The 27,504-nt window shown below is 41.9% G+C and overlaps 1 protein-coding gene across 1 annotated transcript in view; it reads left to right on the top strand.

Moving 5' to 3' along the window:
* Positions 1–27,504, top strand: part of PLXNA2 (plexin A2) — a 408,755-nt gene that overhangs the window by 270,296 nt on the left and 110,955 nt on the right. The window contains exons 5-9 of the mRNA XM_075335732.1: positions 16,387–16,487; positions 19,231–19,354; positions 20,095–20,248; positions 21,627–21,723; positions 24,141–24,255. Of these exons, the coding sequence (XP_075191847.1) occupies positions 16,387–16,487; positions 19,231–19,354; positions 20,095–20,248; positions 21,627–21,723; positions 24,141–24,255 (591 nt within the window). The remainder of the gene's footprint in view (positions 1–16,386; positions 16,488–19,230; positions 19,355–20,094; positions 20,249–21,626; positions 21,724–24,140; positions 24,256–27,504) is intronic.

The following is a 27,504-nucleotide window of genomic DNA, read 5'->3' as shown; positions in this document are numbered from 1 at the left end:
GAGAATGATAAACCCCATAGAGGGGAAAGATACTTACCTTTTTAACCTTATAACACCAATGAAAATATATCTATGGTGACAGAAGAATAGAGATTTCACAGGAAAGGTATAGAAAATCCACTGGTCTCTGTACATTTACAGCCAAAGTGATAAATCTAGAACCCACGATTCATATTTCTATTTAATTTCAAAAGTCGAAATTGCTCAAAAGTTTGTGACTTTTGGCGTTTCCATGCCAGGTCCTCCTAAATACGCAGAGCTGGGTAGAGACATAACCACACATCTCGTTTAATTCATGATGAGCTGTTGTGTTCCTTAAGCCAGAAATCTTATTCCAGTACCTGGCTGGAGTAAGATTTATTCTGTGGTGCATGGAGGTGCATGCCACATGTCAAACACACCTAATTCATTAAGTGGCATGTGACTCTTAATGAATTGAGGGTGTCTGACTCCAACACACTCCCTCATTAAGACTGGAAAGAAAATCTCCGGCCTTGAAGAAACAAAGCATATGTTTTTGTACAGTGACTTGAAAAAGTATTCATAGCCTGTGAATCCTTCCACATTTTTTCACTTTACACTCACAAACTTGAATGTATTCTATTGGGATTTTTGTGATATACCACCCCTGAGTAGCAAGTGTTTGTGAAGTATCAAGGGAATGATGCATAGTTTTCTATATATTTCAAAAATCTAAATCTAAAACTTGTCTCTTGCACATGGACTCATCCTCCTGTATTTTAATACCCGTAAATAAAATTCTGAGTGACTAGATGTCTCCAGAAGTCACCTAATTAGTAAATTGAGGCCACCTGTGTGGAACTTATTCTCAGTATGACTACAGCTATACTATGAAGGCCTCAGAGGTTGTTTGAGAACATTAGGGATGAAAGAGAATCATGAAAATCAAGTAACACACCAGACAGGTCAGGGATAAAGTTGTAGAGAAGAGTAATGCATGATTAGGTCAGAAAGAAATAGACCAAGGTCTGAACATCTTACAGAGTACTGTTCAATCCATCATCCAAAAATGAAACAAGTGTGGCACAACTGTAAACCTACCAAGACATGGCCATTCACCTAAACTGATATCCCAAGAAAGGAGAACACTAATTAAAGAAACAGCCAAGAGGCCCATGGTCACTCTGGAAGAGCTGCAGCTCAGGTGAAACTGTTCACAGGATAACTGTTAGGCGGGCTTTACACGTTGCGACATCGCTACCGATATATCGTCGGGGTCACGTCATTAGTGACGCACATCCGACGCCGGTAGCGACATCGCAATGTGTAAATCCTAAGTGCGACGATGAACGAGCGCAAAAGCGTAAAAAATCACTGATCTGTGTCACGTCGCTGATTTCCATAATGTCGTTACTGCTGAAGATACAATGTTGTTTGTCGTTCCTGCAGCACCACACATCGCTGTGTGTGAAACTGCAGGAATGACAAACATCTCCTTACCTGCATCCACCGCCAATGCGGAATTAAGGAGGTGGGCGGGATTTTATGTCCCGCTCATCTCCGCCCCTCCGCTTCTATTGGCCGGCCGCTTAGTGACGTCGCGGTGACGCTGAACGCACCTCCCCCTTGAAGGAGGGATTGTTCGGCAGTCACAGCGACGTCGCCGACCAGGTATGTGCATGTGAAGCTGCCGTAGCGATGATGTTCGCTACGTCAGCAAGCACCAGATACTGCATGTACGACGGGAGCGGGTGCTATCGAGCTCGACATCGCTTGCAATTGCTAGTGATGTCGCAGCGTGTAAAGCCCGCCTTAGTCATTTACTCCACAAATTTGGCCTTTATGGAAAAGTGGCAAGAAGAAAACCATTTTTAAAGTAAACCATAAGAAGTCCCAATTGTAGTTTACAAAAAGTCACATTGGGTCACAGCTTGCATGTGGAAGAAGGTACTCTGGTCTAAAAAAATCATAATAGAAGTTTTTGGGATAAATATAAAACACTATATGTGTCGGAAAAAAAATCATTGTATATCCCCCAGAAAACACCATCCCTACCATCAAACATGGAGGTGGGCAAGCTTTTCTTCAGTCGAGACAGGGAAGCTGTGTAGAGTTGATGGGAAAATGGATGGAGCCAAATCTGTTAGAGGCTGCAAAAGACTCCATCAATTCGGAGTATCTGAAAAGCAGTACAAAGTCTTAAGGCCGCTTTACACACTGCGATATCGGTACCGATATCGCCAGCGTGCGTACCCGCCTCCATCGGTTGTGCGACACGGGCCAATCGCCTGTGTCGCACAACATCGCCCGGACCCGTCACACGGACTTACCTTTCCTGCGACGTCGCTGTGACCGGCGAACTGCCTCCTTTCTAAGGGGGCGGTTCGTTCAGCGTCACAGCGACGTCACAGCAGCGTCACTGAACCGCCGCCCAATAGAAGCGGAGGGGCGGAGATGAGCGGGACGTAACATCCCGCCCACCTCCTTCCTTCCGCATTGTGGCCGGGACGCAGGTAAGGTGAGGTTCCTCGATCCTGTGGTGTCACATGGAGCGATGTGTGCTGCCGCAGGAATGAGGAACAACTTCGTTACTGCTGCAGTAACGATATTTGAGAATGGACCCCCCATGTCACCGATGAGCGATTTTTCACGTTTTTGTCACACGCAACGGCATCACTAAAGCGACCGGATGTGCGTCACAAATTCCGTGGCCCCAACGAGATCACTTGAGCGATGTCGTAGCGTGTAAAGCCCGCTTTACTCTAGTCCGGGATTGGAGTAAGATTTTTGATGTAAGGAACACCACTACTCATCCCTCTCAAGCCCATTTTGTCGAACCCAGGTAAAAATGTTTTGAAACTGCCAAAAGTTGTAAAATTTTAAGACTTTTCTAAGCTTTTTACAGCAAATTTCTGGTTCCAAAGCTTTGATAAATTGAGCCTTTAAGGTATAAGATGGCTAAATCACCTAGAGCCAGTATTATCCGAAGATATTGAAAGGTTTAATTTCATCTAGCAGAGACCTTAACTAAACCTCTATTGTAGTCTATGGTAGTCATTGTTTTGGTGATGGATAAAACTATCAACTGTCAGAGGGTTTTCCCGGACCCGATCATAACTGCAACAGATGTTTCTGCTTTCACAGCACACACCAGTGTCCAAAATTCTCTCCACAGTAATCCCCAGGAGGCTGATATTAAGCTAAATGCGCTAACACTGTGCTCTGTGTCTGTCATAGAGAAGGAGTGAAAGCAGGCGATTGTTGGGGCTGAGTGACACAGTAACCACTGAGACCTTCCCAGAGGGAATTATCCTGCAATAGCAGAGGCAGGACGATGCGTGAAGACTTCCGCAATTCGATGGCTAGCAAACACTAGTGTTATTCTAAAGGCAAGGGTCACATTATGCATTGTGAATGACACATGCCGTCATTGTAGATATAGAATAATCATGTCCATCCACAGCAGCATAGTAATAAGCCATGTCTAGTCTGCTGGAGCTTCCACATTTATACAATTGTAGTATAGGCCATATTAAATCTGTGCTTTGTTTCTTCGCATTCCCCGCAGCCGGACTTGTCCTAGTCATCTTCCGACATGCACTTCCATTACTTTTTAAATACCACTCCTCCTGTAAATTCAGCTTCTTTAATTTTTTATTCAGCCTTGAAATGGAACCTTTTGCTTGACCTGGTTCTCCGTGCAGTCTTCCAGACACAGCCACGGGCGCCTCTTTCACCCCCTGCTTTTGATATACTGTATGATTAAATTGTGATTGCATTTTCCTGATTTCATACGGTATACATTATGCTCATATTTTATCGTTCAGAGCTTTATATTGCCAGGCTTAGAGAAGCGGTCGAATGCCAAGTCTATGTCATTTCAGCCACGGCACCGTAATTGGCAAAGCCTGTTTGACAATTATAATTTTGCCCAGACAAAAACATAATTAAATGACTCATCCGAATTTATATACTTAAGTCATTGAACAGCAAAGCCATTCAAGCTATGTTGAGCATTGTGCTCTAAACCTATATGGACATTTGACGTCTATAAGATTTGATAGTTTATGTTTATAGTGTTTCTGATGCACACGTATGGACCTGGAGCAACTACTTATACTGGTTATTATCTTGTTGGCTTTGATTACAACCTGCTGGTGTATTATGGAGCAAATCACAGGATTTGACTTGTTACAAGATGTGTCCACCTTCAATATACATCTTGATCAAAATTTGAGGCAACTTTTTCTTAATTATTCTTTGAATGTTGCCCCAAACTGTGGGCTGCATGGATGGAAACAGGTAAGTTTTTCTCTGCTCCAGCGTTTCAGAGAAAATATCATTTGATGTGCCAGACAACCGGAGATGGCACCAGTCCGGACCTATGTACACACGATGGTGAGACCTTTCAGTCACCTGCAGCAGTGCTGGGAAGAGCCAGCAGGACTGGTTTCGTCTCTGGCAATATTTACCCGCCGGAACATCAAACTATATTTCTCTTGCATGTAAGAGCGTTTCAGAGAAAAATATACATGGCTGCAGTGGTGCAGCCTGACTCTGACTCCTGCTGCCTGTGGTTTTGTTAGGATGAATCAGATGCCAGGTTTCCTTTAAAAATGATACACCACTTAGTCTCTATTTTCTCGCTTATAGAGCGTTATTAATTTCATCATCACTTTCCCCTGTGTGCCTCACAATCTAAATCCCCTATCAGTATGTCAGCAGACCTATAGGTTTCCATGGTAACAGACTACAAACAAAGCCAGCGTAGTCTGGTATTGCAGTTATATGCTATTTAATCTTTCCAATCTTGTTTGCCTGAAGTAAGAGAAAAGTCAGATTAGCGTAATTACCACAGTCTTAAGCATCAAATTGTTTCTATGGCAGCCATTACCTCTTTATGACGTTTGTAGCTTCAGATTTATAGTGACTAAATCATGACATATATTGTATTCACGTTTTCCCCACTGCAGAGAGTGACTTTTCTCTCGGCATGGATCACTTGTTTGTTTGTGAAGTTGCAGGACGGGTGATCTTTAGATTCCGCTTTGTCTTTACTCACTGTTTAAATGCTATCAGTGCAGAACATTAAAAGCATTAACACGATACTATAGAGCTATAAATCCAGGCGTTCCGGAGAAGACACTTTATGATCCCTTTTCGTGCTGTCATTAACAAGCATTGCGTCTGCCGAGACAAGTGCCCTGTTGCCATAAAAAGAAAGAAGCCGATGTCGATGTACCCAAACATATCCTCTTGTCCGTAATTTAGCAATCAGAGCGTGCAAGGGCGCCTCTGTAATGAGAACTTAATTAGCAGGAGAAAAAGCACACAAGGGCATTTTGTTTCCTTAAACTTCTCTTCTCAAGGGTGCTTGGGAAATACACAGTTACTGCGCCCATGCCATTGACGAGGAGGCCAGGCGTCAAATAAACAAAAACACAATCTATCCATTACAGTCTCTCATATGGAATCTATAAGGAGGCATATAAATCATCAGTACCAGCGACTACTCAGTAGATGTGGCAATGGCAACTTGTTCGTTGGTTTAAGATTGTGTAGGTGCTTCTTAAAGGGAACCTGTCATCAGAAATTTCGCCCAAAAGCTAAAAGATTCCCCCTCTGCAGCTCCTGGGCTGCATTCTAGGAAGGTCCCTGTTATTATTGTGCCCCATGTGAGACCAAAATAAAGCCTTTATAAAGTTCTACCTTTTTGTATGCAGCTTCTGTAAATTCGTCCCGGGGGCGGGCTCTCTGCCGTCCGTTATTCTGCCTCCTGGTCCTGTATGCCGCCCCCATCGCTCCTTTCCATATCTGATGCACCGCCCACTGCTCCAGCCATCCCCGTGCATGCCCAGTGCCAGTCTCACAGGACTGAGCACTGTGACTGCTGGTGATGTGTGCGCAGGCAAGTGATTATGGACGGGACTGTGACTGTTATCAGCAAGTACCCGCCCATAATCTCTTGAGCGCGCAAACCTCTCCAGCGTCACACTGAGCTCAGGATTTATGCTAGACTGTATGGGCTGCTTCCAGGGATGACGTCCCTTTGTCATGTGATAGTATTTCGAACACGCCCCTATCACATGACAAAGGGACGTCATCCCTGGAAGCAGCCCATACAGTCTAGCATAAATCCTGAGCTCAGTGTGACGCTGGAGAGGTTTGCGCGCTCAAGAGATTATGGCCGGGTACTTGCTGATAACAGTCACAGTCCCGTCCATAATCACTTGCCTGCGCACACATCACCAGCAGTCACAGTGCTCAGTCCTGTGAGACTGGCACTGGGCATGCACGGGGATGGCTGGAGCAGTGGGCGGTGCATCAGATATGGAAAGGAGCGATGGGGGCGGCATACAGGACCAGGAGGCAGAATAACGGACGGCAGAGAGCCCGCCCCCGGGACGAATTTACAGAAGCTGCATACAAAAAGGTAGAACTTTATAAAGGCTTTATTTTGGTCTCACATGGGGCACAATAATAACAGGGACCTTCCTAGAATGCAGCCCAGGAGCTGCAGAGGGGGAAGCTTTTAGCTTTTGGGCGAAATTTCTGATGACAGGTTCCCTTTAAAGCAGGCTTGTGGGATTAGCCAAAGAAGTGATTTTGTTTTCCTGAAACGGCGGCCTCTCCTGGGGTATTGTAGCTCTGCCCTGTTCACTTCAGTGAGAATGAGCTGGAATGCCAGATACAGTCGATGGACAAAAGGGTCCATGATCACTAAAAAGACCTCATCTTCTGCAAGCTATTGAAGGGCCAAAAACATGCTTTAATGTTTTAAACTTTTGTAATAAGAATTCTTCATGACATGGCCATTAACTTTTAAACAGATTAATTAAGCCTTAAGTCAGAAACTATCCCTACATTTTCTCCAAAATCTAGAAAGCGGGCATAGATTTTATCTGACTTTAGGACAATGCCCTAATTTTATTTAGTTTTATGATATTCCAGGGTATCAAGCCTAGCTCCATCCTACAGTGTCTTGACAATGTCAATCAGAAGACAAGCTCCCCACTCCTCCACCAGTGTTAGTTTTATGATGTTCCAGGGTATCAAGCCTAGCTCCATCCTACAGTGTCTTGACAATGTCAATCAGAAGAAATATCAAAAAACTGACCCGCACATCCAACAAATGTGAACAGGTGCTAACTGAAAAAACATAGTAACTATAAATGCAAACAGTTGCACACTGAAAAAAGCCAAAAATTTACCAGGGAAAATATGGCACTGCATTACTGCAAAAGAGAGATATTTAGTTTATGTATTGGCCCATGCATGTAAGCCCGGACACCAACGGCAAGGTATATCTCTGTAATCCGGGAACCTAACTTAAATGTCACTATCTAGGTTAAAAACATCCTTATCTGGGCAAAATGCCACTATTTGGACTACAAACCTCCATGTATGGGCTGCTAGGCTCCTGCTACAAGGAGGTTCCCGGATTACAGAGATATGCTTTGCCGTTGGTTTCTGGGCTTACATGCATTGGCCAATACATAAACTAAATATCTCTCTTTTGCAGTAATGCAGTGCCATATTTTCCCTGGTAAATTTTTGGCTTTTTTCAGTGTGCAACTGTTTGCATTTATAATGTCAATCAGAAGACAGGCTCCCCACTCCTCCACCAGTGTTAGTTTTATGATGTTCCAGGGTATCAAGCCTAGATCCATAACTCTGAGTGTCTTTAAAATGTCTGTCATACAGAAAGCAGGCTCCTCACTTCACCAGTATTAGTTTTATGATATTCAAGTGTATCAGCCTAGCTCCATCCTACAGAATGTCTTGACAATGGTAATCAGATAGTAGGATCACCACCTCACCAGTATTAGTTTTATGATATTCCAGTGTATCAGCCTAGCTCCATCCTACAGAGTGTCTTGGCAATGTTCATCTCACGCTTCTGAGTTTATACTTTCCAAAGCGCCCATGGGTCTCCTGACAGAACTCAAGAGCCTCGTATATGTCTATCTATATGTTCAGGAGACCTGCAGCCACTCCAGAAAGTGCGACCCATAGACAAGCCGGAGTGTAAAATCAGCCTGCAGGACACAAAGCTTGTAATGATCGCTGCAAGATATCTCATTTATAATTCACCTAATTCATCAACCTTATTATATGATTACTATGATTTAAATATATTATATTTTTCTTTGAATAATGAGTTCTGTAACTGTGCATTACAATAAAATGATAAATTCATCCTTCCATAATATTATGGATCATGTAAAATGAAGCCAAGATGATTTTTTGTCCCTGCAACTGGGGCCTGTGGGCGTTCGATAGTAAAGAGCCAGACAAGAAGACACCTTAACTGTTCCTTTCATGAGAATAGCTGCCCAGTCCTGCAGGCACAAGCTGTCCTGAGGCGTAGAATGGGCACAGGTGGAGCCCCTGGGTGGGATTTATCCAGGATAAATGACAATGTCACTAAAATGTGTGTGTATGTTATTAATGAGTCCCCGGTGAGTTGATGCTTAAGCTTAATAACCAGAGCACAACTGTGTAGGTGTTTGCAGAATGCTTAATTACTGCAGCTTAGGCTCCCAAATTATTCCAAGTGCTATATTTGGCGTGGGGGGTTGAGCTGAGCACCAGGTTACAATTATTTGCTATAATTAATTTGCTAAGTGGATTGGTGAGTGTTCAGAGAGGGGATGGCGGGGCAAGAAGGCTAATCATTACATGCCAACAGCATACACCTCCACTAAAGCCTATGTATTCTTCTGCGTCACTCCTTGCTGCTATGAATATGGATAGATATTTGCAGAATATTTTAGCTTTCCAAGTAGAGTTTAACATTAGATCTCTACCAACAAAATATTTATTTATGTATTTGTATAAAGTAGCAATTTTGGTGTTTGGACCATGGGCTGACAACTGTCCTATGAGGATGAGTTGGAGGTACTAGTTTCCGTGACAGAGAATATTCAGGGTATATTCACATGTGCAGACTATTTTGGATAAGTTTCCTTGCCTAAAAATTTGAAATAGGAATTGGATTTAGTATCAAGGACAGATTCCTGCAAGAAAAGGGCAGACATGGAAATTTCTGCACATGAGAATCCATGCTTATGACGTTTATAGGACTAGTCCACCTTCCCCCCAAAAAATCAGAAAATCTATCTCTGAGTTTTGTAGCATTTCATTTGTGCAACCGTCATATTGCATATAGACGTTGTCACCCAACCTGCAATATGTAGATTTACATTTCTTTGCATAGCTACAATCCCCATACACACTAGAGTAACATCAGCCAGACCCTACAATTTCAGCAGGATGAGCAGTCAATCCATTTTGAGTGCCAAATCTTTTGTTCTGATTGGAGAACCTTTTTCTCTGTCCATTGGGAATACATGTAGGTGCTACAGCCCACAATGCATATTAATTGGGGAACTAGGAGAAATAGCTCTTGGCAAAACAATAATTTGTTCAAATTTGGAGAGAAAAGGGTTAATAGACCATGCTGCCTTAGAAAAGAGGATCCATGTAAAAGGAATGTTTTTATTTGTCTACGCATTTCAAAGCCTCATGGCTATGGTATATAGTTTGTCCTGAGGAAGAAGCCATAAGGCTTTGAAACAAATAAAATTATTCCTTCTACATGGATCCTCTTTTCTACTGCAGCGCGGTCTATTAACCATTTTCTCTCCAAATTTGAACTGCATCTCCACGTGGGTTCTGCTGCAGCCGTATTTACACCATTACAGTGGTTGTGGCTTTCAGAACCACACTAGGTGAGTCTACCCTTACAGCACCTTTGCTGACCCTATTTGTGCGTACTGCCTCTTTCAGTATTTTTAACCCAAGCAATCATTTGACTGACAGCTATCTGTGGAGTATGCCATTTTACTTTATACCCTCTTTCGCTACAGTGCCACATACAGAGTAGCTTAAGGTGTGTTAGTGATTCCATGGGACTTGCTTAGAATAAGCTGTCTTGTGTGTATATAACGAATAACACTTAATCTGGCCCACTGGTGGACAAAGACAAAAAAGGCTCCCATACAAGAACAACTAATTGGTCCTTTGCAAGTCCAATAGCTCATCATTCTGTAAAGTTCCAACTGATTGGGAAGTGGAAATCGGCCACCTTACCTCTTGGGGCCCTGCGCGGCTGCACCAATGATATGTCCGCCTTTGATCTGGCCATTACATGACTTCTAGATTCCATTTTCTACCAGTTTGCCCCTCTTTACGCTCTAATTTTCAGTTGTCCCTGAGCTAGAGGGTGAAGCCTAATTGCTATGATATCTACTATAAAGAGTTTACTCATACATGAGGGATTCCTAGTCCCCTGTCCCTATGGAGCATATCATGGTGAACATTTTACAGTAATACTGAGCAGAAGCTCCCAGGTGAGAAAAATAATAGACTAGTAGCAGAGGTCTATGTTTGTGCATCATATGTATGTGCCACATATACAGTATATGTGTGTAATAAGTCTACACACCCCTGTTAAAATGCCAGGTTTTTACAATGAGTAGAAAATCATAAGAAGAATTATTTCAGAACTTTGGCCACCTTTAATGTCACCCGTAACCTGTACATTTCAGTTGAAAAATAGACTAAGATATTTTCATGTAAAAAAGGTAAAATAAAGAACTAAAATATTGTAGTTACATAAATATGCACATTAAACTAATACTTTGTTGAATTTTTGAATTTATGACAGCATTCAATCTTTTAGGGTAGGGGTCTATCAGCATTGCACACTTATGCAGGCGTCACACGAGACGATCTATCGTGCAATATGTCGTCGGGGTCATGGTTTTCGTGACGCACATCCGGCATCGTTTGCGACGTCGTCCCGTGTGACACCTACGAGCGTCTCAGAACGATCGCATATCGGTTACAAATCGTGTATCGTTTACACGTCGTTTATTTTTAAAAAATCGTTTATTTTTCTTTGCGCTGGTTGTTCATCGTATCCGGGGCAGCACACATCGCTCCGTGTGACACCCCGGGAACGATGAACTGCAGCTTACCTGCGGCCGCCGGCAATGCTGAAGGAAGAAGGTGGGCAGAATGTTTACGTCCCGCTCATCTCCGCCTCTCCGCTTCTATTGGCCGGCGGCTGTGTGATGTCGCTGTGAACGTCCCAACCCCTTCAGAAAGTGGATGTTCGCCTTCCACAGCGACGTCACTCAGCAGGTAAGTACGTGTGATGGGGGTTTAACGACTTTGTGCGACACGGGCAGCGATTTGCCAGTGATGCAAAAACGACGGGAGCGGATACGATCGCTTGTGTGACGCCCGCATTAGAATTGGCAATCTGCACCCACTCTTCCTTGCAGTAGTGCTCCAAATTTGTCAGATTGCAAGGGCATCTCCTGTGTACAGCGCCCTCTTCAGGTCAACACACAGATTTTCAATTGGATTCAGGTCTTGTCTTTTCCTAGGCCATTCCAAAACAGTGATATTCTTATGGTGAAGCCAATATTTTGTTGATTAAGATGTATGCTTAAGCTCATTGTGGTGCTGAAAGGTGGAATTCTTCTTCATCTTTAGGTTTTTATCAGAGGCTTGAAGATTTTTTTACAATACTCACTGATATTTAGAACTGTTCATAATTCCATCCACCTTAACAAAACCCCAGTTTCAGCTGGCAAAAAATAGCCCCAAAGCCTAATGCTGCCTCCATCATTCTCTACTGTGGGTGTGATGCACCATACATATCTTTTGGAATTATGGCCAGAAATTTCAACCTTGTAGCATCTGACGAAACACGAAATGCTTAGGGCTTCATACCTTCATACTCTCTGGGTATTGATTTTTTTCTTGAGTCACACATCCATACAAGATCTGTCTTTCATCTGGTCAAAGATTTTTTACTGCTTGTGCCCCATCAGGTTTATAGAATTTTTCCTTGTGTATGCTATACAGTTACATTGTGTGGAATGGTATTTTTTTTATATCATGTTTTACCTGAATTCTAGCAAACAATTTTTTTGATGTCTTATTCAGTCATATAGTCTCTGCCTATGTGGTAGATTGTTTGTGTCTCTATACCTACTGTGCTTTATAGACTCTCATTCCAGCAAAAAGTATTTCCCCTACTCTTCATTTTTATGCTCTCTTTTTTGTGCATCTAGACTTTAACAAAATTATTTTTTCTACTTTATCATTTTGTTAACGCCTGTTATATTATTGCCTATAGGGTTACTGGTGCCATTCATACATTTTCCCTTTCTCCTTTTTCATACATTTTCCCATTTGTTTTTCTCAGATATGAAGTAGGTTATAGTAAAACATAGCCGGGCTTGGATGTTTTTCTTTGTAAGAAAAGTCTTCTGTCTTGCCACCCTAGCCCACAGGCCAGACGTTTGAAGATTACGAGAGCTTATTGTCACATGCAGTACGCAACCAGTACTTGTCAGAAATTCCTGCACCTCTTTTAATGTTATTTTAGGCCTTATCAATTCTTGAAGACATCCAGTTCTAGGCAATGTCATTATTATGCCATAATATTGAAGCCACGTCTTCATGACAGTCTTCACAATGTTCCTTGACATCTCTAATGTCTTGGAATTTTTTTTGTATCTTTTTCTTGACTGATAACTTTCAACAATAAGATTCCTTTGCTTTGTTGTAAGCTGTTTATGGACCATTGCTTTTTCTATAATATGCAACTAAGAAATGTCCAGCTAATCTTTATATGGAGTTAATCAGAATAGCTGTGAATGATGGCAGCTGTGTACTGACTATTGTTTATCATGAGTTTAAAGTGATTGGCTAATTCTGAACTCAGAATTTATTTTTTATTTGCTTTCCCACTTTGTTTCTCAATGGATTTGAACAGATTATGGGTTACAATAAAGGTGATAAAAAAATCTGAAATTTTTCTTCTTGGTAGGACTTCTACTTAAACGTGGCATTTTAAGAGGGGGTGTATAGACTTTTTTAACCACCATATACAATCATGGCTGAACGTGTTGGCACCCTTGAAATTGTTCCTGGAACTGAAGGATTCATGACTGAGTATTGGAACAACACAAAGTAAAACGGAGGGGAAAAAAAAGGAAATTGGACATAATTTCACACAAAATTCCAAAAATGGGCCGGACAAAATTGATGACACCCTCAACTTACTATTTGACTGTACACTCTTTGGAATAAATAACTGCAATCAATCGATTCCTATAACCATCAACAAGCTTCTTACACCTCTCAGCTGGAAGTTTGGACCACTCTTCTTTTGAAAAGTGCTCCAGGTCTCTCATACTTTTAAGGGGGCCTTCTCCAAGCAGCAATTTTAAAATCTCTCTACAGATGTTCAATGGGATTTAGATCCGGACTCATTGCTGCCACTTCAGAACTCTCCAGTGCTTTGTTCCCATCCATTTCTGGGGGCTACATGAAGTCCGTTTGGAGTCATTGTCCTGCTGGAAGACCCTTGAGCTATGACACAAACCCAGGTTTCTGAAACTGAACACTACATTGCAACCCAATATCCTTTAGTAATCTTCAGATTTCATGATACCTTGCATGCAGTCAAGGGACCCAGTGCAATAAGCAACAAAACAATCCCAAAACATCTTTAAGCCTTCACCATATTTGACTGCAGCTACTGTGTTCTTTTCTTTGTAGGCCTTATTCCATTTTCAGTAAACAGTAGCATGATGTGCATTACCAAAAAGCTCTATCTTGGTCTCATCTGTCCTACAAGGATTTTGGCTTACTCTTATACATTTTGTCAAACTGCAGTCTAGCTTTTTTATGTCTCTTTGTCAGCAGTGGGGTCCTCCTGAGTCTCCTGCCAAAGCATTTCATTTCATTTAAATATCAATGGATAGTTCACCTTAACACTGATGCACACTGCGCCTGCAAGACAAATTGAATTTCTTTGGAACTTGATTGGGTCTGCTTATCCACCATGCAGACGATCTTGTGTTGCAACCTTTCATCACTTTTCTCTGCCGACCGAGTCCAGGGACATTAGCTACAGTGCAATTGGTTGTAAACTTCTTCATTATTTTGCACATCGTGGACAAAGGAACATCAAGATTTGTAAAGATGGACTTGTAACCTTGAAATTTTGATATTTTTCAACAATTTTGGTTCTCTATTCCTCAGACAGTTCTCTTCCCCTCTTTCTGTTCTTCATGCTTATTGTGGCACACACAGAAGCACAATGTAAAGATTAAGACAACTTCTCCCCTTTTTATCTGGTTGCAGGTGTCATTTTCATATTACCCACACCTGTTACTTGCCACATGTGAGTTTGAGCGATCATTATACGCTCAAAAGAGAATTGTTTACCTACAATTTTGGAAAAGTGCCAACAATTTTAACAAAGCTTGTGTTTGGTGCTTTGTATAAAATTATGTCCAATTGGCTTTTTTTTCCTGTTTGTTTTGTGTTGTTCCAATACACACAAAAGAAATAAACATTTGTACATCAAACGTGTAATTGCAATCATTTTCTGGGAGAAATACTTCATTTTCTTGAACAATTTCAAGGGTGCCAACACTTTCAGCTTTGACTGTATGTATAGTGTGTGTATATATACATCATACATTCTCTCATGATCTGTGAAAGCTCTTTTGTCATAATCATCCTCACTTACGGCACCTTGTTGATATATTAACTCAATCACTTTCATCTAAAATCCGGTATGACAAGTGTAAATTTCCAAACATTTTGGGGATCAGCATCACTTTCACTTATCTCGGTAATATGGTAGAATTCCCGATGTGGCTCATCTAGGGCTATGCGAACCTGTTATATTCCCGGCTGCATTGAGACTTGAAATTATAAGTTCCACCATTCCCTACACGGCAATCAGCAGCTGCTTTTAAGCTGAAATTGCTCACAAGGAGATTATGATAGCAGCGGTGGGTTACTGCGCTCTGCAAAGAATCCTGACTTCTCGCTCACATCAAGCAAAATACTCATCCCTTCATCTCTCCCTTATGTGTCACCTCCAGAAAATCTTTTCATTCCTGCAGCACCGGAGTGTCTAAAACAAGGGAGCCAGTGGCAGCCGCTGACAAGCCTGGGAAATCAAGTCTCTTTTCTCTGTTTGTCGCCCCTTCCGCCCTCTGTCAGCCTATCCCTTGTGCCTGCATGTATTTGTTTGCTCTTGAAGAAGAGGTATTCAATATAGTCGGCCTTAGCCTGGTAAAGGCATACCGAGCTGTATTTTCCGTGTATAGTGTTCGGACACAAACTAAGCTCGGCTACATCCCTGTTCATTGGGATTTGCATGATTAAGTTGTATTTCTACTAATGTGGAAACATTTTCATTACATTCGACCTCCAAACAATGTCATCCGTAGAAGAATTAATGGCGGTAATATTAATTATTTGGCTTATGAAGGGCTTATTATTCATCAGAGAACAGTGCTAATGAATTTGCCTTTCTTCCTATCACTCGGTTGTATGTAGATAATATATACTTACTATGCACACACATGTAGCTGCGTATGCACAAAACTCTATTAATGTGGACACATATGCATGAACACCAGCGGGCACCCATGTGTGTATATATATATATATATATATATATATATATATATATATATGAGGAAATAGCATGGATCTCTATATATCTATTAAGGCGTATAGAAATGTATTTTACCATTTATATTTCCCTACATGAATTTCACAGTGTGTGATCAGATTTCGAAACTGTATTAAGAGAAAGAAAAGAAAAATGGCTAGAAAGTGGAACTGCGCCGTCAGAGGCCACATTAAAATGTGATTTTAGGAGAGGTTTTTTTTTTTCCATCTCCCTCTGAGGACGTTTGAGGCTGCGAGTCAGTGACTGCGAAATCCCATTGCAAAGTTCATCAGGAATCGTGTTCCAGCTGCTGGAGTGATAGATAGGTTTAATTACACTGAATTACTGCGGCAACAGCCGCTCCGCTCTCCCCGAAGTCATTAAAAAGAAAGGATTTTTTTTTCCTGAGCTGGTCACTGGCCCAGTCTGGGCCTTTGGAATGGAAGCATAGTGCATGGTGCGCAGCGAGGGCAGAGGTCAGCAGGGCCTCCAACTTGTCATCTTCTGCTGATTTCCTATGAGCCGCACCGCATAGAGGTTAGTCTGGATCAGTTCTTCGTTGGCAGAATCACTGCCTATGAGCTGACAAATGCAAATTGTAATTCGACATACTCTTAGCGACCTTGTCGGACTCCCATCTACAAACGGCACGTAAAATTGATCATACGATAATTATTAATAATAAAAATAATTAGAATTTGTTGGTATCGTAGTTTGTTTTGGGAGGGAGAGATTGAGGTTCTTTTTTCTCTCGGGATCCTCAAATAAAATTGTGTTTTTCTTCTCTGATGGTAATTCAGAGAAATCTTGTATGAAGCTTTTAAGCCAGTATGACATTTTCACATCATTTGGAAAGGCTGAATAGTTGTTGAAGGATACGCGATCTATCACTGATCTCCCGCCTTTGTTCTTTGTTTCAGGTATCGAGAGTCCCTGTGGAGTCCTGTGAGCAATATTCTACATGTGGGGAGTGCCTAAGTTCTGGAGACCCACACTGCGGATGGTGTGTGCTGCATAACATGTGAGTATTTGTGTGAAACGTTCCTTAATTTTCTTAAATGCCCAAAATTTGTGGATCATTGGGAATCAAAACCTTCCATACTACATGGTCAGGATTAGTGATGAGCGAGCACTACTATGTTTGGCTTGCTCGGTACTCATGACAAGCAGTTGGACGCTTGGAGAGGTTCGACTTGAGTACTGAGTATATTGGAAGTCAATGGAAAACTTGAGCGTTTTCCAGAAGATCTTTAAGATAAGTGGTTGAATTTCCCATTGACTTCTATTATACTCAGTACATGAGTCAAGCCCATCCGAGCATCTGACTGATGGTTATGAGCATGCATGGTAGTGCTCGCTCATTACTAGTCAGGATTCATGGTCTGTGGACATACAAATGACATCAGTTATTTGGTTCTGAATACTACAGAATGTTTACATATTTTTTTATTTTATGTTGACCCTTACATCTGAAGCCTAGTTGGACTCCAATGTTGCTCATAGCATTTGACCTAAGTTTCCCTTTGGGAACGATTTTGGCTTGATTTAAGACTGTGAACCCATAAGGACACCGATCTCTGCGGAGCTATTTTCATGACCTTTATTATGTTGTAGAGAGCTGAGCCGTTATTGATGTATTGTCCATAAACGCCATTGTTCCTCATTCTTCTCGCAGTCGATTCCATTATCCTTGGTATCACGTCTCTTTGAGTTCTTGAAATTTTTTGTCTCCAAGCTGTAAACCAAGAAAAGAAGGTGATAAAAACGGGAAGAATGCTCTTATCGAGTGAGAGTAACAACCTCCACTTAGCATTTATACCTGCAATAAATAGCACAATATTACAGAGTTTCAGGAGAATATTAGGTGCACAGAATCACAAGCTTCCCCCTGTTCTTATACGGCAGATAAAACTGTTACAACCATTCCTATGGTCTGCAGAGCCCATCACATATTGGTATTGTCATCGACTCTACGCAAGAAAAGCCATTTCCATATCCTAGCCCTGACTCCATCAGCAAATGACTTTATGGAACGGTGCCTAAGGCATCAAAATCACATTTTCAGATATGCAGGGTCAGCGACTCATTTTTCCTTCCAAATCCTGCATACTAGCAGTATATTAGTGCTGTACAAATGAATTGTGCCCAGGTACATTTCTTCCAGATTTTCCATTAAATGTATGTTTCACAGTATAGATCCTAACCAAATGTAAAATATTTTCCCACCATATTTTATTTATAAGCCGTAGATATCCGTGCTGATATAAAACTGAAAGTAAAGCGGCATTTATAAAGCAGTAGATGAGCATGTTGGCTGCATTAATAATCAATGGAAATTGAAATGAAATCAGTGGAAGAAACAAAGAATCTTACTGTCCTAGAAATGTTGACTTTGGCAGTAGAAGAACTTTGTTCCAAAAGATAAAGATGAGACTTGCGTTCTTACAAACTGGATACATTTACATTGCATAAAGCAAAGGCTTTAAACATTTGGTAAATGCTTGTTAAGAGTTTAGCTTGGATCTGTGATCAGATTTCTTTCAAAACAAACCATACATTATTAAATAGATGTTTTAGACCTGATGAAACAGGGATACTTTTTTAAACCCATGTCAGGATGGCTTTGTAATCTTGGTGTTAAAATGCCTATAGCCTTCAGAAAAAATTGAACACTATTGCCTCCTATTGGATGTAGCAATTCTAAAAGTCAATATCAACCCTTTAACGAACATTGGCATATCACTTAGGATAAAAAGCCAAACTAGAAATTCAATTTTTAGATGTGTTTTGGGGCATTTGCACCTCATCAGTGCCAAGCACGATATATGATGTTGCTAGAAGAGAGGCCTTTGTCTAGCTAGGTGAGAGTAAGGAGATTTATAGGCCATTGTAATCCTCCTCTGGCAAATTAAGTACTCAAAGAGCCTTTTCAGAGAGGACTTGAACTCTAAAGGACCCGTCACACACAACGAGATCGCTAACGAGATCGTTGCTGAGTCACAGTTTCTGTGACGCAGCAATGATATCGCCAGCGATCTCGTTATGTGTGACACCTACCAGCGATCAGGCCCCTGCTGTGAGATCGCTAGTTGTTGCCGAATGATCCGGACTATTTTCTTCAAAGGCGATGTCCTGCTGGGCAGGACACATCGCTGTGTTTGACACCTACCAACAACCTCCTAACACGGTCCCAACGCCCGCTGAGATCGTTAAACAGGTCGCTGATCGTTACTGCATCCTTGGTAAGATCTGACTGTGTGACATCTCACCAGCGACCTCCCAGCGACTTACCAGAGATCCTTATTAGGTCGTATCGTTGTCGGGATCGCTGGTAAGTCATTGTGTGTGACTGGGCCTTAACACAACCTATTACATGTAGCAATCCTAAAAGTCAATATCGACCCTTTAAAGAACCTTGCTACCAGCCATAGAATGAAATAGCTCATAAGTCCAAATATATTCATTCTTCACCCACCTAACCTGACTGACAGCTGCAGCTTGTACTGAGCAGTGTGAGATTTCAGTAGCAGCAGAGTGGAGAGACATCAGAGAGCTGTCAATCAGGAAAGGTGGACGGAAAATCAGTTACATAGACATTCTAATATGGATTTTTAAAGTAAATAGAGCATCCTTACATTTAATAATGTATGCAGTTTGTATTTTAAAATGTGGTGACAGGTCTTTAAAGTTGGGATGTATTTTTCCACTGAGTTTATTATATATTCAGTATGTATTTATAAAATGTGTACATTTGCAATTCCCAGGTGTTCCCAAAAAGATAAGTGTGACCGTGCAGGGGAGCCATTTCGGTTTGCAAGCAATATTGATCAGTGTGTTAAAGTTACAGTGCAACCCAACAGCCTACCCGTCTCAGAGCACAGCCTACCGGTAAGAGACAGATGGGTGATCATCTATCAATGGGAATGGGAATAAATAGGGCTAAGCTGCAATATCACACACAACCTGTAACGTTACCATGCAGTCCATGCCAGTCTCAGAGCACAGCCTACCGGTAAGAGACAGATGGGTGATCGTCTATCTATTGGAATGGGAATAAATAGGGCTAAGCTGCAATATCACACACAACCTGTAACGTTACCGTGCAGCCCATGCCAGTCTCAGAGCACAGCCTACCGGTAAGAGACAGATGGGTGATCGTCTATCTATTGGAATGGGGATAAATAAGGCTAAGCTGCGATATCACACACAACCTGTAACGTTACCGTGCAGCCCATGCCATTCTCAGACCACAGCCTACCGGTAAGAGACAGATGGGTGATCGTTTATTTATTGGAATGGGGATAAATAGGGCTAAGGTGCAATATCACACACAACCTGTAGCAACTCTGCTATTCTATTCCAGCTCTGAAATATTAGCGTACTATCACATACTATGCTATCATGACTTTCATTCACAACCAAACTATGATATCTTTGACTGATTCATTTTAAACATCTTGAGAGATCCTTTAGGGGTTCTTCACTTTTGTTTTAGGGATTCAGGTAATTATGGTAAAATATCTATAGTGTATGGAGCCTCAGTGACATCGGTTAACATGCTAGTGACATATTTATTGTTTTATTGGTATTCCATATCCCATATTACTGTTTTGCCTATTCTCTTTTAGCTGACTTTAGAAGTTAGTGATGTCCCAGATCTGTCTGCTGGTGTCATATGCTCCATCGGCAACATTACTCAGGTAGAAGGACAAGTGTCTGGCAATCGGATAGTCTGTATTTCCCCGGCAGCAAAAGATGTTCCCATCATACCTGCAGATCAAGGTGAGAATTTACATTTCTTGTCATTGAAAGACGGATAGATACGATGTATTGCAGAGCTTCTCAAAGTAGCTAATCCCCAATCTATAGCTGTCATGAAGCATGGGCGCAAGGGCACCGCTATAGGGGTGTTCAAAAGAAGCAGTCATTGATGCCTTAGAGGACCCAAACGACTCCGGCAACATAAAATGGCATCAGAACTGGCAATTGGCCGTTGATGGGCCCTGTTACAGATTTTTCACCCAGCTTCAAGATAACCTTCTGTCTGATGCCTTAGGTTTCATGAGGAAGCTTTTTCGTCTTTCACTTAGTCACCAGGAGCATGGTAGTATTTTTGATCTTGATCCTCCAGTCATTTAATTGTAGTGAATTGACTGAAAATCAGATTTCTTTATATTCGACATCTGCAATGCCTACTGCCGTCAGTTTTAGGCAGCTACATCCACTATGATTAGTAGCTTAGCCCTGAGCGAACCAGTTACCATTACCTTCTGAGTCTTTCTTAAAATGTAAGAATAGCCTTACTGAATTGTCCTTTTAACCAAGCACCTTGTATGAGGATTTTAGCAGTGCTGGGTATACAAGCGAGGTTGAAACTTACTGTAAGTCATCCCCTATGGTATTTTTCTCACAGTAGCTTTTAGTAAAGCATGCCGCACGGAATCGGCATATAATACCCGGAGGGTGATTTAAGTCTCCGACACTTTTGGAAATCACATAACAGAAAAATCCCGCAACTTGGAAGAGGTTTCTTTATGCCTAGGAGCTTATGTTCAGAGGGGAGCCTGTTATTTAGGAAGAGGCTGAGATTATCTTGTTAGGGGACAGGGAAATAAAAGGATTATTTCCCGATGTTAGGAAATAGGCACAGCGCTTAGAGAAATCCCAGAGTGCCCCCGTTATACATCAATTCCTATAGTGTTAGACATATTGTCTGTCTCCATGACTGCCTGCACCAGCTTACAAGGGTGATGGTGCCAAATCGTTTTTCTTTGCGGAGCTCTGGGTTAAGAATAGGCCGTATCTCAGAGGTTTTAATAACATTACAGGCAAATTCCATTAATCTGGCATATTGGCAACTAAAATAATATGGTTTTTAACCAGGAAATAAAGATCACAAGGGTGGCAGCCCTCTCTGCCGAAGACCCAAAGCAATTGTCTCACCGATCTTTACGCTTTTGCAGATGTTTTTTGATCATGAAGAATCCAGAGATTCACCATGACAAGTTAAGACTACTTTTAAGACAGTCTATAATGTTTGGTGGATAATTGGAATTTTTCTATTTATGCCTATAAAAAGGAAGCCTAAAACCAAACCCAGTGATTTTTTTCTATAGACAACTTTTCTTCTTGTAATTTTTGCTGTCATATTTCCTTTTAGACTGGTTTGGAGTGGAGCTTCAGCTGATCTCCAAAGAGACTGGGAAGACCTTTGTGGGCACGGACTTCAAATTCTACAACTGCAGCGGGCACCAACTGTAAGAACTGAACTCTCCCTACACTTAGTGGGCAAATATCACCGAAAAATTAATTTATTGGGCAAAGATGACCATGAACTCTTTCTGTAAGGCTGCTTTCACTTAATACAGAAAGATTTTTGTATCCGTACCATGTCTCCACACCTCAGCTCCACAAAGGATATTAGGACCACCAGCATCACAGATCCATATTATGGATGCTGATCATTAGACACATGGTTAGCCTGTGATTTGTGTCAGTAATATAGCCCCTATAACACTTATTTGAAATAGTTCTATATAATAATATTGCTATTGCTAATATTGTACTATTTCAGTGTTTCTTTATTTCCCCATCCATTAGGTACCAATAATGTATGTATAATGTATACATTACAATAGTTCCTGGTTACTGTCTTTTTGCCATTTCCAGTTACTATTGTACTTTTCCAGTGTTATCTTTATTTCCCTATCCGTTAGCTATCAATAATGTATAAATTACAATACTTACTGGTACTGTCTTTTTGCCATTTTCAGCTACTATTGTACTTTTCCAGTGTTTTCTTTATTTCCCCATCCATTAGCTATCAATAATGTATGTATAATGTATAAATTACAATACTTACTGGTTGCTGTCTTCTGGTGGCTGCTCCAGCAATGCTCCGGTCCTCTCCTGCATCATGTGACTGTCTCATAGGTCTGTCTTGTTGGCCCCCACCACAGACTATTAGTTCCCCTCTTAATATGAGGCTATGAGGACCTTGTCCGGAAATTCATAGATTTACAGTGAGGAAGTGACTTCCAGTCTCTACAGAAGATGCTGGTTACATGATCCAGTAGAGAACCGGAGCAGCGCTAGAAACGGTAGAAGACGGGGACAGGTAAGTATTTTAATGCACACCCTTAACATATATTTCTGATATCTCACAGTTAGGTGAGTTAAACAAAAAAAAAAGCAAAACGCTGAAGTGTAGCTTTAGCATTATTATACCATATTTACAATACTGTTGTAAAACACCTAAAACATTGCTATAAATGGATAATAAAATGAGTTCGCTCTGAGCGATGCTTTCTAAAAATCTCCATCTAACTCGAGGTTAATATTCTAGCTGCGTTTTCACTAACTAATAGAAGACAAAGTTGGTAGAGTTATATGACTCAATGGATAAAGCCCATTTCTCAGTAGAAATGAGGAGAATTAATGGATGAAAAAAATGTTGTTTCCCTCTGGCTAAGCACCCACAAGTATATAATTGATTGTGCACAGATTTAATTACATACACTGGTTAACTTTGAATAATGACAGCTCAAAAAAGGGAATATAAAATTTTTCTGATGCGTAAGAAAATAATACCAACTGGAGCACGGTATGCCAGGCGCACACTCGTGCCCTCCATCCAATGCTGCCCACTGGTCAGCCGGGAGAAAGCTGTAATTTGTAATAATAGGGAAGTCATCCTTGAAAGTACGAAATGTATCCTTGAGATCTCCTTGTTCAGTCTTCCCGGGCACACAGTGCTCTGCCACCACGGGGAGGAAGGCTACAATTCCGGCCTGCACCAGGAAGTGCACAAACCGGAATAGTAATAATACCAATATAACAATGAATGCCTCCTGCCCCCTTAACGCTCATGTTTCTCATTTATCGTGACGCTGAGGTTTTACTGATGCCCGTGCTCCCTTTTGCCATGTTCGTGACTTTTTCCGAGTCCATGAGCACTCAAGGTTTCCAGAAAACAGTGATTTAATGATTGCAGGTTGGAGGGCAGAGCGGGGAGAGCGACAGTAACATGATGTATGGAAGTCAGGTGTTTAGATATGCGCTGGTATAAATATTGAGGCTGCATTGAGTGATGGAGCTGGCCACAAGTGTGTAACTGGAGATGCTAATAGCAAATATATGTATATTTAATGTATGTCAATGTGATGCAGTGTTTATGCAGCACGAGTGGTATATGGCTTCAGGGAGCCTGTATTGTTTATTCCCGGCCATGTCCAGTGTATATGCAGAGGAAACCGCTGTTTATACTAGCTGGCTGCTTCTAGAGATGTCTCAGCTTTTTTATGCCTGCGAACCTCTGCGGCTAGCAAGGAAAAATAAATATTAGATCTTAAAAAGAAAGCAGAGCACTAAAAGAAGACCAGACTGTGTCCTCTCCGGCAATCCATTCCTTCAGCAACTCCAATGTCATTGCTGTGCCGAGGTGGCTTTGTCCCGCCAGGCCGTTTGGGTGGGCTCTTTGAATCCTCTATCATCTCCTTGTCTGTCAGTGCTTGCCTGTGTTTACCGCGCCAGTCATTGAAAATAAACCTTCTCTCCATTTGCCATGTAGATTCTTTAGGTTTTGTATAAATATATATGGAGATGAGAATATAAATGCGCTCGACTGCATATGGCCATTATGTTTATGGTTTGTGACATTGTTTTTTCTCCCCAGCTGCTTGTCCTGTGTGAATAGTGCGTTCCGCTGTCACTGGTGCAAGTACCGCAATCTGTGCACCCACGACCCAACCACCTGCTCCTTTCAAGAGGGCCGTGTTAACGTCTCTGAGGTAAGTTGAGGGCTTTGTACCCCTTCTAGACATAAGCTGTACGGTATTTCTCTTATGTATTGTCTTGATGCATATCCATTTTCTTTTTAATGACCAATGGTGTGCAATATTCTTCATCTTTGTTGTGTCAGACAGTACCGAGGTAAATAATTATCCCTACTGTATAATGCCCTTAAAGAGGTTATCCACTACTTTTACAATGATGACCTATTCTTAGAATAGGTCTTCAATGTCTGATCGGCCAAGGTCACCGCTGATCAGCTGTTCTCATTGTCGGTGGCTGCAAAAGGTGGCTGGAAATGCTCAGTTTCGGAGCTGCCCTGTCAACTGATAGTGGCCATGGCTGGGAACTGTACATCTGCCTCCTATGGATTTGAACGGGGGCGGATGTGTAGTACCCAGTCGTAGCCGCTATCAGAAGGAGGGGCAGCTCCGGAACTGAGCATCTCCGGCCACCTGCTGCCATCGTCACCAAAACAGCTGACCGGCAGGAGTGCCGGGTGTCGGACCCCGGCCAATCAGCCATTTATGACCTATCCTTAAAATAGGCCATCAATGTAAAAGTAGTGGACAACCTCATTAAAGACCTTTCACGAACTTATTATCTGTATACTTCTGCTGAAATGTAATTATAATGATTTTTAGTTTTTTTTTCTCCAGTCCATTGTAGAGACACAGGGTGGTGAAATTACTGTCTATTTTTTATTTCTTTCAACTGAGCGCTTCTTGTTAGTCAACTCTAAGGGCCTGTACTTTTTACCGACTGTGATGCTGTGCGATCATAAAAAGGCAGCGTTGTAGCCTAGGAAAAGTACACGGTCACAGTTCTGACCGAAAGAAACTGCCCAGAGACATGGTTAGAGCTGTGGCAGCTCCTCCGCTCGCAGCACGTCACTGACAGGAACGCCTCCCTCATAGGACTTGCTGTCAGTGATATGCTGGGAGCGGAGGCATACAATGGCGTCAAGGTGGCTGGCAGGGTGAGGATCATCACAGGAGCAGCTGCGGATCCAGGACAGCAGAGACACTAGGGGCAGGCAAGTATTATTAATAATCTTCACCTATACAATGAGCATTGCCATGAGAATTACTTTGATGGCCTCTATCTTTATTACTTTGCAGACCCCATTTTAGTCCTCTATGGCATCAAGTAGTATAACGAGGGAGGGGTTGATATCACCCATCAGTAGCAAGTAGAGATGAGCGGTTCAGTTGAGGCTCGGTTTACTGGAAGCAAACGAGCCTAGCTCCACAGGCTCAAGCTTGACCCAAACCCTGGATCAAGTGACTGATTGGCAGTTTGAGTCTCCACCCACATACAGCCAATCATAAGTAGATCACTTCCAGGGGAGGACGGGCTTTTTCAAACCTTTTTTTTTTTTGCACAGTACATGGATCACACTATTATTATCCCCAATGTGAGCCGTACTAACACTGCAAGCGGCTCTCACTGGGCTGAGCACCAAGCGTGCCTAACCACAGCTTTGCTCATGTGAATTTTGCTCGCACATAAAGCATCCAATCCACGAACCCGAACCTTGATTTTTAAATTTGGTGTTCGGTTCGAAAACCAAACCTCAGGTTCACTCATCTCTAGTAATGGGCATTACATGGTGTGTACAGATGGTACAAAATTTGGTGTGCCCTCTAAATAACTCAACACACAGCCATTAATGTCTAAAAAGACAACAAAAGTGAGTACACCCCTTAGTGAAAATGGCCAAATTGTGCCCAATTAGCCATTTCCCCTCCCCGGTGCCATGTGACTTATTAGTGTTACAAGGTCAAAGATGTGAATGGGGATCAGGTGTGCTAAACTTGTTGGGTGCATGAGTGCTTCCGGCTGTAGGAGCTACAGCTCATTGAGGTAACTATTAATGCCAACATATACTGTGACATACTAAAGCAGAGAATGGTCCCCTCCCTTCGGAAACTGAGCTGCAGGCCAGTATTCCAACATGATAACAATCCCAAAGAAGACGACCACTGCCTAGTTAAAGAAACTGAGGAGAATGGTGCTGGACTGGTCAAGTATGTCTCCAGACCTAAACCTTAATAGAACATCCACAAATGAAAGGTGTAGGAGCGCAAGGTCTCTAACATCCACCAGCTCCGTGAATGTCACCATGGAGGATGGAAGAGGTTCCAGTGGCTCCTGGGAAGCTGTAGTGAACTCCATGCCCAAGAGAGTTAAGACAGGGCGTGAAAATAATGGTGGCCACACTTTGATATTGACACTTTGGGCACAGTTTGTCCATTTTCACTTGGGGGTGTGCTCACTTTTGTTGCCAGCAGTTTTGACATTAATGGGTGGGTGTGGAGTTATTTAGAGGGCACCACATTCACAGTTACACAAGCTGCACACTGACTACTTTACCTTGTATCAAAGTGTCAGATCTTCAGTGTTGTCCCATGAAAGGAGATAATAAAATAGTTACAAAAATGTGAGGGGTGTACAGTTCCTTTTTAATGCTTTTACACAGTGTAAGCAGTGATGTTACTGGTTCTTAGGTAACACCTTTTAAGAGTCCTGTGGGTGGTTCGACTCAGTGACAACTTTCTCCGTATGCACAGTCATGCAGGGAACTCTTGGGAGGCACGGGATAATACTTAATCTGCTTTATCCTTCTTAATCCTTCCTCTGTCAGGATTTAGGAGTGTGATGTGTGGTCCAACTCACAGATAAGCACCAATATTCCCCACAAAGTTCATTTTAAAGTTGATTTTAATCGATAGATCTGGGAATAATAATAATTACGCAATTACATGTGCGTTAAAATTTTTTTCCTGTGCTGAGATAATCTTATATATGTGTCCCTGCTGTGTACTGTGTAATGGCCGTGTCTGACTGTACAGGACATGGTCTCATCATATCACAGATAATGGGCTGGGGAGGAAGTAAAACAGAGTACACAGATAGCACAGCAAGGGATCACAGCTGAGTGTTTCTGTGAGGTAAAACATTTCCCTGCCTGTTTTTAAAAAATATTTTACGTCAAAGAAAGAATGATTTGTGAGCCCTTGCTTTAATGTCTGTATACTGTTTACTTTCTTCCCTGCTCAGGAGATGTGGTGTGATCAGACCATCAGACAGTACACAGCAGGAACACATATATAACATTATCTCAGCACAGGAACGTTTTTTCTAAACACATCCAATTATGGAATTTATTATTAATTCAAGATCTATTGATTAAAATGAGCTTTGTTTGTGGGACAGGCCCTTTAAGCAGATCAGCACACTGGACT

This window comes from Anomaloglossus baeobatrachus, chromosome 2 (assembly GCF_048569485.1).
Source record: "Anomaloglossus baeobatrachus isolate aAnoBae1 chromosome 2, aAnoBae1.hap1, whole genome shotgun sequence".
NCBI classification, from domain to species: Eukaryota; Metazoa; Chordata; class Amphibia; order Anura; family Aromobatidae; genus Anomaloglossus; species Anomaloglossus baeobatrachus.
This window is presented reverse-complemented; position numbering and strand designations above follow the sequence as displayed.